At 38.6% G+C, this 13048-nt stretch overlaps 1 protein-coding gene across 3 annotated transcripts in view; it reads left to right on the forward strand.

Moving 5' to 3' along the window:
* kcnip4 (potassium voltage-gated channel interacting protein 4) overlaps positions 1–12648 on the forward strand; it is a 112660-nt gene extending 100012 nt beyond the window's left edge. For all 3 annotated transcript variants that reach the window (XM_022758818.1, XM_022758819.1, XM_022758820.1), the window contains 7 exons: positions 486–610; positions 7289–7358; positions 7923–7993; positions 8749–8856; positions 9379–9483; positions 9581–9643; positions 9731–12648. In XM_022758818.1, coding sequence (XP_022614539.1) covers positions 486–610; positions 7289–7358; positions 7923–7993; positions 8749–8856; positions 9379–9483; positions 9581–9643; positions 9731–9778 — 590 coding nt within the window. In that variant the 3' untranslated portion in view covers positions 9779–12648. The remainder of the gene's footprint in view (positions 1–485; positions 611–7288; positions 7359–7922; positions 7994–8748; positions 8857–9378; positions 9484–9580; positions 9644–9730) is intronic.
* Positions 12649–13048: the final 400 nt, after the last annotated feature.

Below are 13048 nucleotides of genomic sequence, written 5' to 3' on the forward strand. Positions count from 1 at the left end.
CTGTGACAGGGCCTAGACAGCATCTGCCATCATTACAGCCCCATTAAAAAGTTTCACAGGGTTCAGCTGCACTCCTTCATGAAGAGGCTCTCTACCACAAGGACTTTGTTCTGGGGTCTCAATAACACTAATTACCACTGCTGTCGTATTTGGCGTAGAAGAAGAGGCCTTTCACATTTTTGTTTGGTTTTGTGTAGCATTTGGAAATAAAAGGAGCTGATATAATGAGGAGAAAAGGGCTTCAAAATTGATTCACTTGAATGGATTTTCTTTGTTATCATGAAGGTTACCCAGACTTTGTGGCCATGTCATGCCAAAATGTGGCATTTTGGATAGAGAAGTTGCAAATGTCCAGGTTTATTGGCTTAGCTCTTGGTGATATTTGGGGGTCTAATGGGATGTCTCAAATTCTAGCCCCAGAAATGTTAATTAGCAAAGACTCTTAGCATCTGTTCACATCTGACCTTCTTCCTCCTCCTTTCCAGACAGCGTTGAAGATGAGCTTGAACTATCTGCAGTCCGCCATCGCCCTGAGGGCTTGGAGCAGCTTGAAGCCCAGACACGTTTCTCCCGCAAGGAGCTACAGATCCTTTACCGCGGCTTCAAGAATGTAAGTGACGGGGCCACCATGCAACCTCAGCAGCATATATAATGTACAGCTCAGTGGGCTTTGTTCTCTCCTGGACACCTCTCTCTCTCTTGAACATCAAACCTTGTGTTTCTTTGATTATATTTGATTTATTCTTTTACAACCCTCTGTAGTTGGCAGTGGTCTTTCTACTCGAGTCTCCGCAAACAGCTCCACTTCTTCTAGTTCTCATCACTACTCAGCTCCACTCTGCTTGTGTAGCAATAAAATGATAATCATGCATTTAAGAAATGTAATTTTGCTGAATCATCTGCATCTTGCACTAAATGTTATCTAGTCAAATTGTGCTTACCACAGGAAATTGGAATTTCTGTACATTGTTCATTGTGCCAGGGATAATTAGGTCATACCTCGAACCGATCCAGGAAGATTACTGATGAGCTATCCAGTTCATGCTCCTCGAGAGCAGCCCACATAAAGCCACCTGACTTCATTGTCACCTCTAGTGTGAAGCGTAATGAGATGACCCAGAATTAACTCAACCCAAATTGTCTGGCAATGAAAGAGAGGAGCATAGCGAGAGCCCTGTGATAGTGAAATTCCCATGAGGCTTCAGTTTCCTGTTGAGCCTGCACTGTGCTCCAGCCAAGTCCCTGCAAAGCCTGCCCATTAGTCTGCTTCCACTTGAGACAGCGTAAGAGGTAAGAAGTGGATTAATGAGGCCTTTAATTTGTGCCACACACTTTGCCTGACTTCCTGTAACGCTGAGGGAGCGGATATTTCATATGTTTATAGACACGCAAGCTTTTTTTTTTTTTTTTACTTTGTAGATTTTACATTTTATTTTTAGCCACATTAGCGGCGCAGCTCTAGGGAAGCGATCAGTTCGTTGGTGAGTCCACCACTTTCCCTCCAGACATTCATGCTCCCAAGAGGATGAAGCCTAATGACTGCTGTGGCTTTTTCTGTAGGTCAGACTTTTCACTTATCCAATGAAATATCTACAAGATGTTTGGCACAAAATTTTGAAAATGCGTCAACAACTATTTGATGGATTGCAATGAAGTTTGGTGGAGGTTTTCTTCTAACTTTGTTGATTCCCCTGATTTTTCATTTAGCTCAAAGCACCACTGTGTCTAAGTACAGCCTCACAGAGACATTAGTGTCTGCAGATTCTTAGTCTATTTAATAGTGGGAATACACTTGCTTTAATTTTTAGTTTTAATTTACTCACCTTCTATAAAATTAGACAGATGTTGTTGAGGCAGACGTCCAAATTGGACAAAGACAAAGAGTCATGGCACTTAAATTGCAGCTACTAAAAAGCTTCTGTGCATCACTATGCTGCATCCATAGTGAAGCTCAGTTTTTGAACTGCAAGGGTCAAACAGCTTGTCTCTGCTTTGCCTCAACCTGGTGACATTGGCAGAATAAAGGTAAAGCTTTTAAGGCCAGCCAGACTAATTGAAACTGGCATAGTTCCCATGATGAGAAATCTGGCCCTTTGTCCTTGGTGTCCGGGGTTTCGAATGGAGTCAAATGCCTATAATGCAGGTGACAGAATGACCCTCATTTGTCTTGACATCAAACTTTACAAATCATTCACTTGTGCTTAAAGTAGAGCTTTGACTTAGATCCAGCAATATGTCTAGCAGGGACCAAAACAAGACCACTGAGGCTCTGTCTTGGTCTTAAGGTGGAATTTGAGCAAAGGTCAATCTAACAGTATGAGAGAATCCACTGTCTCACAGATTACTTGACCCCAGAATACAGGAAATAACACAATATTATCCTCATGTCTGGCTAAATCTTCTGGGCTTTCACAGTTCACAGTCCGGGGCATTGCCTCAGGCATTAGATTAAGATCTCTCAGTTTCTATTCCATCAGTGATGATGCCTCTGTTCACAGGTTTATTTCATTCCCCGCACTACTTATTGCTGCATCACTTCACGAGTCTCAGAAAGGAATTTCATGCCTGGCTGGTTTTGCATTTCACAGATTGTATTTGCGATTTTTATTTTCATGGAAGAGCTAATTTTACAAACATATCATGACATGAATACAAATACATTTTCTGACCTCTCACTCTGTCTGATGAGCACAAATAATGTGCAAAATGGAACAATATCCGAGGGAAAGTAGAAAACTACACCCTCATTTACACAACATAGGCCTACCACATTATTCCAATTGCTCTTTGTCCATTACTTTAGTTTTGATTTAGGTAGATAAACAAATGTATAGATATGAAAAAATCCAATAAAAAAATGGGAGACAAAGATATAGAAAACAACTATATGCAGCTTGACTATAACCTTGTGTTTAAAAAAATGTAGGTGGTGTGTGATGATGAATGAGAGACTTATTACTAGAAGAAGAGAAATTTCAGTAGCATCCATGTTAGATGCCTAGCTAAAGTGTTTATATTTTAAATCTAAAATATCCAAATCAGTAATTTGTTCATCTATCAGTGTTTCACTGATGCAGAGAAGAAATCTTTCCCAAAAGCTTGAGTTTAATGACCTATGTAAAGAACTGTGTGACTGAAGTCCTGACTTTTAACTAATAGTTTATCCTGATGGAACCTTAAGGCATTTATCAGTTGAGTGTAACTATTTTACTGAACTTTAAATTGAATTGCAGGGACACTGTCTTGTACGTGGCTTCATTCTCAATTGAAAAACAGCCTCCTTCGCCAATGTCGTCATGAGACAGAAAACGATCACGAAATTTTACTGACCTTTAACTCTCCCTCAGATTTGTGAGGATGAGTTAGCAAGGTTAGAAGAAGAAGCTGATTTGGAACACAGCCATTCGTATATTACTGTCCCACTTAATCAGTATGTTAGTCGTGTTGACAGCTGTAATTGCCCATCTGTGTACAGACATACACACAGGCGTGCACAGACTCTACAAGTGGAGTGAAATGGCGTGTTTAAAAATCCCCTTGTACTCACTTTAAGCACTTAATTACAAGACATTTCATTGCGCTGCTTCAACAAAAGGTTGACTGTTGACAGCGCAGTTCAATGCAAAGTTGTAGAACATAAACAATGCTCTAATTAACAGAGGCTCTACTAAACAACAAAGAAATACTGTCTGTGTCAAGTGTACAAAGATGCTGTGGAGCAACTTTGCTTTTAGAGTGGATATATTTGATATTCTCCCTGTGCTGAACATGTCTGCAGTCTTTGTAAGAATATAACTTGAAATTGTTCATTGAACTGAGAGACATAAGAGAATAGTTGGAACTCCAAGGAAATACAAGTCAGTCATAGCAGAGTGTAAGGTGACAAGATTGATGCCACTCTCACATCTGTTTGTTAGATTTAAAGCTTCTGTCAGGACAAGGTTAGATTAGTTTAGCATGCCGCGGTGATGAAGGAATCTTTGTGCCCGGCTAAGAAACATTCTAGCACATAGCCTCCTGTAAAATTTGTAGTTTTTACACCTCTGTTTGTGTACAGATTAAACAAACTAGATGTGGTGTTTATCCATGAGCTTTAGAGCTGTGGGCAGGCTAATCTTTTCCCAGAACTCCCTTCACTTTCTTCTAGCACCATCATCTGGTGAAAAGTTTGTCCAATGCTTTTGTTTATGACCAGATACTTAAACTAAGATACTCAAACTAATGACATTTCTATCAAACTCAGCTGAACTTGTGTTTAGTGCCAATTACCCAATGATAGTATGCTAACAAACTAAACTAATATTGTGAGCAACTCCAGTTACTATATTAGCATGCTAATATGCTGACATGGTAAACAACAACCTGCTAAACTTCAGCATGTTAGCATGCTGACATTAACATTTAGCTCAAAGTACTGCTGTGAGTGTAGTTTGACAGACTTAGCATAGCTGTAGACTTGTCTTGCTTTAGCTTAGGAAAGAACCAGGCTAACTGTTTCCTGCTGCTTCCAGTATTTCAGCAGTGCTAAGCTAACTGTTTCCCAGAAGCAGCTTCGGCATTTGGCATACAAACATGTATTATTTGTTCTCCATCAGACCAACATTTTTGAGATTTCCAAATTGGAAATGAGTTGGAAAAGGTTGGGAATCACTGATCTAACTGAAGAGAGATAAACACTTTGAAAATAACATCCCCCAAAATCTTGAAAATATAAATTGCAAATTGCTTGAATAGTTTTCTCAACATCCTTTGGATCTATACACTGGCCCATTGTGAACAGCATTACAAACTACACAGACTTTCAGACTTCATGTAATCAGGTCACAAAAGTATTATTTTGAGACAAGCTTGTTCTGATTCTGTCTGCCTAACTTCCCCAAAATTCTTGACCTCACCTCACCCCACAAGATATGCAACTGGGTCTGTGAGACAACAGGAGATGAGTGTCAGGGGACTCATACAGACAACCATGCAGCATCCTCTTAGCTTCAAACACAAAGCGCCTGTTTGAAGCAAGACAACAAGGTTTCATCTTTATTTTCTCACCCCTTCAGCTCCACTTCCCAAAGTGGCTGATCAGAGATGGTCACAAGAATTATTATATTGGGAAACCCAGTGTGCCCTGTGATTCTTATTTGCTCCCTCAAACTGAGAGAAATGTATGGAGAAAATGAAATGAAACAAATCACTGGCTGCAGCAAACACATCTCAAGTTTAGTTCCTGAAAACAGAAATGCAATGGTTCCTAAATCAAATTGTTTTATACATCCAATTTTCAGATAAGGTATAGAATATGTAAATACAGACGGTATATTTTCGCTGTTTCTCCTTTTTGATTGATGTCTGATTCCTGATGAAACTGTATCAGAGAGGTGTTCATGTTATTGTATCCACCCATGTACCGTCTGTTGCTTATCTTTGATCTCCTACAACAACCTCTACCCTTGCAATGTGTTATTTTCTTCTATTAAAAAAAAACCCAGACACACACATACACACATGTGCCTCCTGGTTTATAAATGGGCGGGGCATTTCCTCTATTTCCAATTTTAATATCCTGCCAGAGTGTGTTGTGTACAGCATCACATCAAGAACAAACTGAACCTGTAAAAACCACCTGCCTTTGTCACCACGCTGCTCTGAGCAAGGTCATCTGCCATGTCTTTGACTGGCTCTTTTCTTTGAAAAGACACAAAGCATCCTCCTTGGAAGTGTTACATAAGAGAAGTCACTCTTTTCCACTGAATGCTACCAGACAACCACAAGTGGGTGACTTTGGATGACTGTGAACAAGATTTCTATTGAGGCTTGGATGCTTCACGTTTTTAATACAACCAAACTGAGCACGAGTCTCTATATTCCATACTCTGAGAAACTGAAAGCACTGCTGTGAAACAAGGTGATGATATCTACATGCATCTTTACTCATGTCAGTGTATCCAGGAAACTTAAATTTCTTCTACATTCAACAAGTGAGCAACACTTTCTTTTCCTTGATTATTAAACTGTGTCACTGAGTCACATTATGGGCTAAACTGTAAATACCTTTCCCAGTTATAAAACTGTCGACTGAGAATTTATTTTCCCTGGCAAATATTGTATTTTTTAGGCCTACATGTGCAAAACAGTCAAGCAAGAATAAAAACCTGCACTATTTGCAAGGGCGTCATTGCTATGCATGTTTGATAAAAAGAAAAAGAACACGATTCCATACAGTTAAACATGTATTGTGGATTCCACTTTAATGATCTTTGAGCAGAGACAGGCCAGAAACTGAAAGTCTGCTCACTGATTCAACTGCACTGTTTGTGTTGGCAAGACATCAGCCCTGATATCAGCAGGCAGCTGGCTGGCTAGCATTAGCTCAGCGGCAGGGACAGACTGAATAAAGTAGAACCCACACACTGTTTAGTCAACATCCACAGCTTCACATCTCGTTATATCAAACAGAGCTCAGATCAGCGTGCAGGGTCTTTTTTCAGTCTCTCCCTCTCGTAGATACGATCTCCAGATTTCTTAAACTGCAGCGGGTCCAAAAGACTGTAATCATCCATGTCACGGTTTATGAGACAGTCGGGATCCAAAGAGGCGAATATAACCAGCTGCTATCTATGTTACTTTTAACATAATTTAACTTTTTTTGTGGAATGTTTTTTTCCACAAAGTAGACATTTTACACATAACCATGTTCGGCAAGTAACAACCAACACACAATATGTAGTGCAGATGTACACGTTTACTGAGAAAAGACACAAATGCAAAGATCGATCTTGGGATTTTAATGATTAAGGAGTTAATGTTGGCTCATTCAAAAAAAAAAGAGAGAGACGAGTTGAAAATTTATCCAGCCCTACCCAACGGTGATGTCATAGTGTACTTGACAATCCCAGGGGTACACTTGTACATCACTGAAGCAAGGCGGGAAGATCAACCGCTGAAGGTCAGCAAAAACAATATTGTCTTGTTTTACTAAGGTAATGTTCAGCCACAGTGGAAAGCTGGCTTCTAAACCTGTTTTAATACATGTAGTGTATAAATAAATAAATAATTTGTCTTACATGATTTCTCATCCAAAAAGGGATTTAAAAAAAAATGGTGTAAAAAGATGTCTTCTTCTATGCTGAAAACTTTTCAGTATGTATGCGCAGTGCCCATTTCAAGTTTCAGTTCAAGTTGTATATTGGACCATGACTGACACGTCTTAAACTCAGATTTAAGGAGAAGACTTTAATATGGGGGGAGGGGGGGGGGCTTTAATATAGATGCTGAATGTCCTTTTGTCTTGCAGGAATGCCCCAGTGGAGTCGTCAACGAAGAAACCTTTAAAGACATCTACGCACAGTTCTTCCCACAAGGAGGTTGTGCCCACTGCTTTGTTTTGTTTTTCCAGCTTGTGTTGCCTCTTATAGCTGCCTCTTATCTACTCTGTGTGCTGGACTGACACTGATTGTCTTTCATTCATGTTTACAAAAATTGTGCTCCCAAAGTATTTCAAGTTAAAGTTCCATCAAAAACAACGCAGTGACAGTGAGAGACAGAAGAAGAAAGTAGCTCTATAGTGCCAGGGGTTGCTCACTGTTGGTTCTCATCATTATGCAAAGATTCTACCCAAGGAAACGGAGAGAAAACATTAGGAGGCTTTGATATATCTGTTGAGAGAGAGAAAAAAGGCAGCAGTAATATAAATATAAAATGTAATGGCTCACCACACAGTAAACAATGATAGAGCTCTTAGCTTTAAGCTTATTGTTCTTTTCTCTCATTATGGAAAAAAAAAAAATCTGAGGATTATTTTCTTTGAGGTTGTTTAGAAAAGCTACAAACTTCCCTTTGAACCATTGTCTTGTTTGCAGTAGGTGTAACTGCTGAACTGAGTCTTAATCATGGCAGATTATTCTGATTATAGTTTGTTTTCCTCATAGATGCTTCAACATATGCACATTTCCTGTTCAATGCATTTGACACAGATCACAACGGCTCTGTGAGTTTTGAGGTAAGCCAAGTATTTTCATTTCTTTCTGTCAAAAGGGTTAGAATCATTAGTTTGACAGAGTATCAGGTATAAGGCTAGATGTGGCTTTTTCCATTCTTACAGAGTAAGGTAAAAAAAAATTGCCCCTCATATAACCAAGAATGGAAATTTCAACAATTTCAAAAGAAGTAAACTCTGTCCGGCATTTAAAACTCCCAACAAAAGAACTTAACATGTTTAAAGCTTCAGCACTGTAAGCCTCTAAGGCATTGCACTGGAGCATTATGTAACCTGCAGCCCCAATAATTTTAATTTAGCCCAAGCAAGTCTACTTCCGATGCTATCAACACGTGATTAATATTTATGAAGGGGCATAATTTTGCTTATTAGGAGAGAAAAGCTGTCATTACTCCAAACCAAAGCTTCAGCAGCTAATGTGCTGTCCATTCAATTCAAACGTATGAGTATTCCCCAAGGGCAGACATAGATTATGAGACAGCTAATAATTTGAATAGTGAGGTATTTTTGATTTATAGTGTCTGCACTCTTGCTGTTTCATCATTAGGCTCTAATTAATACCTGACATAATATCCCTGCAAAAATGTTGTATGAAATCAGCTGAAATGCCTCATACATTTAGTGAGCACAGTGAATATCTTTGTTACTTATTGTTTTTGTTTATTGCATAGGTTTTCAAGTACTTGTTGTCTACAAAATGCTATTTAATAAATGTGTATATTTTATACAAATATCAGTGCCTCTTGTCTCCACGGCAGGATTTTGTTATGGGCCTCTCGATCCTTCTGCGAGGAACCGTCCAGGAAAAACTCAACTGGGCTTTCAACCTTTATGATATCAATAAAGACGGATATATAACTAAAGAGGTATGTCCCTTCAAACACAAATATACGCCTTTTATATGCAGCCCTGATTTGAAGGCAACATGTTTCGTAAGAGGCTTCAACCAAGTCAAGTAGCCAACTAGCTTTCACACCGGTGGTATATACTGTATATTTGCCCAAGTTCAACAAATTTCACTGAAAGCCGGGAACTTCATGCTCATTGTGTCGCTCAAGGAAAAGTCAGGATTCGTCCTCTGAGGTCATGGCAATCTATCCAATGGCTGTTGTGATATTTCAGTCCGGACTCAAGTGGCGGGCCGACCAACAAACTGTACTATCCCTGTAGCCTTGCTGTTGTATGACTGAAAACTGAAAATGACATTTGTTCCTGTTACTATGGATAATCCACAAACCTCACTGTGGATAGTGTTAATATTCACCTAGAGTAACAGGGCCATTGTTTCTCTTTGTTTTTCAAATGTCATTCTTCAAATCCTAAAGGGGTAAGTGAGGAGAGTTTTTTTCTGTAATTTGGGTGAACTGACCCTTTTCTGCGTGTCACAGGAAATGCTGGACATCATGAAGGCCATCTACGACATGATGGGAAAATGCACATACCCCGTCCTCAAAGAGGAGACGCCTCGTCAGCATGTAGAAGTATTCTTTCAGGCAAGTCTGGAGCTGGCAGCAGAAACGGCTCTGTGCAATAAAGAGGCTTTTGCAGACCTCCTTTATTTATCATCTTTCTCTCCTCTGTCTCCAACAGAAGATGGATAAGAATAAAGATGGAGTGGTTACCATAGACGAGTTCATCGACTGCTGCCAAAATGTAAGCTGGATACCCCGACACATCTGCTCCCACTGCTGTTGGCACACACTCGCACTCTCTCATTACATTGTGTCTTTGTGTCTGCAGGATGAAAACATCATGCGATCAATGCACCTCTTTGAAAATGTTCTTTAACTTCGGGCCGAGTGTGGAGGCTTTGGAAAAGAACATCATCTTTAGCTTGGCCCAATAACCGACTTGGAGTCATGCTGTGTACAGTGTGCTATGCAGACTTTTGCCCATAGATAAATTATTGTTCATTACTGTGGGCCACAAGTAAGAGTAGGCAATATGGTGTGAACACTCTGGAATCAGTTGCCTTTTCAATGGTTTTTATTGAATAAGTTGGAGAAATTTACAACATTACAATGAATAGAAAGGAGAGAAAAATAGTTTTTGCAGCTGTGGTTGAATTTTCAAAATGAAGACATCTCAACTTAAGTGCTTATTTCCACCATCTGTCTCTGGAGTGTCTTTCTATCTGATCGACACTTTGTTCTGCAACCTGTGTTAGCCCTCCAACATTATAAACACACTGGGAATAGGAGACTTCTGATAAAAGGGTTTCCTCTTCCGCTGTTGCAGCCTTGAGTTGTTTTATTTACTGCCAAGTGAAATCACTGTGACTTTTTAGAGCATCAAAATAATGATAAAAAAAAAAAACCCTGAATAAAATATTTGAGGTAACTTAATATTCGTCTCTGCTCTCAGCTCTTGATTCCAGAGTGTTCTTACCCCGGCGTAGTTTACCATTGTGGTCTGTCTTTTTGCTCTTTGAAGGAAGCATTTAGAGAAAAAAAAAACACATACACATTGTACCATTTTAAATTGTATATACTATAGATAAAGCGATAGATAAAAACTCTATGAGAAACTTTTCAACTTTGTTCATGTTTACTTGCCAACTAGAATGAGACAACACAAGGATTGTATTGATGTCAAATTTGGACCATAATATCGATGGTTTGTCTACAGAAGCACACAGGTAGCTATATTTACCATGAGTATAACATTAGATGATATCTTTGTCATAAAATAAATGCTGCTTTCAGTGTATTTCATTTAACCCTATGTATGTATATTCCCTGTAAAGTAAACCATCTATCAATGTTTTTATTTAGTTTTTTAAGCACTGTTTAGTTTACACTAAGAGCAGTGTTTGAGGTTATTTATATGATATTATGGTCATTGTACAAAAGATTGTCAGTTGTACAGTATTAAAATGAAAATTCGCTCTGGGGTGAATTTCAGGTCTTTAGATTTCGTCATGTAATTCACTGTTTTTTAAGGATGGGCAGTGGGGTTTGCTTGTTGATACAAACTTTGTATGATACTCCTGCTGTTCCTGCTGTTTCCCTCCTCCTCGTCCCATGGGCTGAGGTTCAGCTGCCCACACCTATTGAGCCTGATCGGTTCCTGCTGGCTCTGATTAAAGCATTGATTGGCCCCACATGTGAGGAAAGGCATGCTGGCTAGAAGTCTCACTTACTGACTGCCTCTCACTCGTTGGAAAACCACTGGATCTCTGAGTGAAGTGTCTGGACATTATGTAAGTAAGTTAGTGAGTGTTTCATGTGTGTTGGATGTTGGATACAGGAAGTATCCATCAAACCAGTCGCAAAACTGACATACTTGACAATTGGACAATATGCAGTGTGAAGAATTTGACAGTTTATTATGTTTTTCATTCAAAGTGTTCATACAGCATGTCACTACACTGTTTTACCAGAATCTGCAGTCACAAACATAAAAAAAAATCTCCTCAGTGAGGCATGTTGGTCATCCATTAATTTAGTAAAAAAAAAAAAAAAAAATGGCGCTTCTTCTCAGTTGTCTTTTTACTCATGTCACTGAAGATAATGTGTATATTTCTCTCAAGAAAACATCAAACCTGCCATTTTTTCCCCCTTGATTTGTGTTTGTGTGCCTTTAGTGTTTGTAAAACTGTACATTGTTTGGTTTTTATTCTCTGTATGTTTATGAAAAAGTAACTGCATTAATTGGGAAAACAAATCCCTATGACATTACTCACATTTCAACCCCCCCCCCGACGCAGAGACTTGCTACTTTCTGAAAATAATAAGGCATTTTTTTACATTTTTCTGTAAATACTATCCAAATCTTCAAAGTTAGTGAGCTCTTATAAGGATGAGAAAATAAAATGTGCACCACAAACTTCCAAATTTCTGTGACCTTAGAGGGAGAATGTTTTGTCGTACTGTGATGGTGACGGTATTGACTTTCAGCGAACAAATTCTGCTATTGACGTCGAAAAACTTCACAATGCGAACTGAATGTTTCAATATGAATAGGCGTAATGAAGTGTGAATCTGCTACTTTAGATATCACAATACTACTATTACCCAGCTGCTCTTTTTCCTTTGCTGTACATTTCTGATAATGGTGCATGTTAAATTAGTTTGAAATGTAATGCATAATGAGATTTGTCTAAATGGTTGTTCAGACAGACCCACTATATACTAGAAATGTTTTTTTATTGATCAATTTGTGTTCATCCAAGTCCAAAATCATTTCTTATGCAGAAAAAGCAGAGCATGTTGTGAATCAAAAAGTATAAGAACAGTTGTCTGGTGCCCCCTTGTGGTTACAAGAGCATAAAACACACCAAACACAAACATGCTTCTTGCCATCTGGACTCGATTAAAGAACAAAAAAAGAAATTTAATTCTACATCCACAGAGGTTGTGATCTAATTTTGTGCACATTTGCCGTTTATGAAGTCATTAAAGAGGAAAGTGCCTATGCAAAAAATAATTTTATTGTTGTTCATTTAGGACGGGCTTCATGTGCTTGAATAATTTGGCTTTTAGTGTAACTGTAGATCAGTCATCCAAAGTAGTATCTTGTGCAATAGATTTCTCACTAATGGGAGTATGACCACCAATCAGCAGTTTGTGGCTTGCTGATGTATAATTGCATCACTGTGGATTTTAAGTTGAATATATTTTCTTATAGAGAGATCAAAGGTTATGTCTGTGTTGATGTCAGAAAAAACATTCATATGACTTATTATTTAACACAGGTGATAAATTTCCTGTAGCTGTCAGATAAAAGTTTTTAAAAAAGTCAGAAGCAATCATTTGAGTCAAGGGTTTAATTAGACAAAGGTTTGTTTAGGGTTTGGAATAAATGTACATGGCACACCAAGCCCATGAATATCCACCATTCTTCAACACAACAACCATCCATCTTTCCAGTTCAATCCAAATCACTGCTTCCAACTTCAAAATAGTAAGGTACTCAAATTACCTGAGATAAGTTTGCATACAAACCAAATAAATTTGAAATCAGCCATAGACCTCGAGGACATATACATTTTAACATATTTTTTCACAACTATTATGTCAACTTAAGGCAGATAGGAATATTTTTGAAAACACAAGC

This window comes from Seriola dumerili, unplaced genomic scaffold, assembly GCF_002260705.1.
Source record: "Seriola dumerili isolate Sdu_G_001 unplaced genomic scaffold, Sdu_1.0 BDQW01000309.1, whole genome shotgun sequence".
Taxonomy (NCBI): Eukaryota; Metazoa; Chordata; class Actinopteri; order Carangiformes; family Carangidae; genus Seriola; species Seriola dumerili.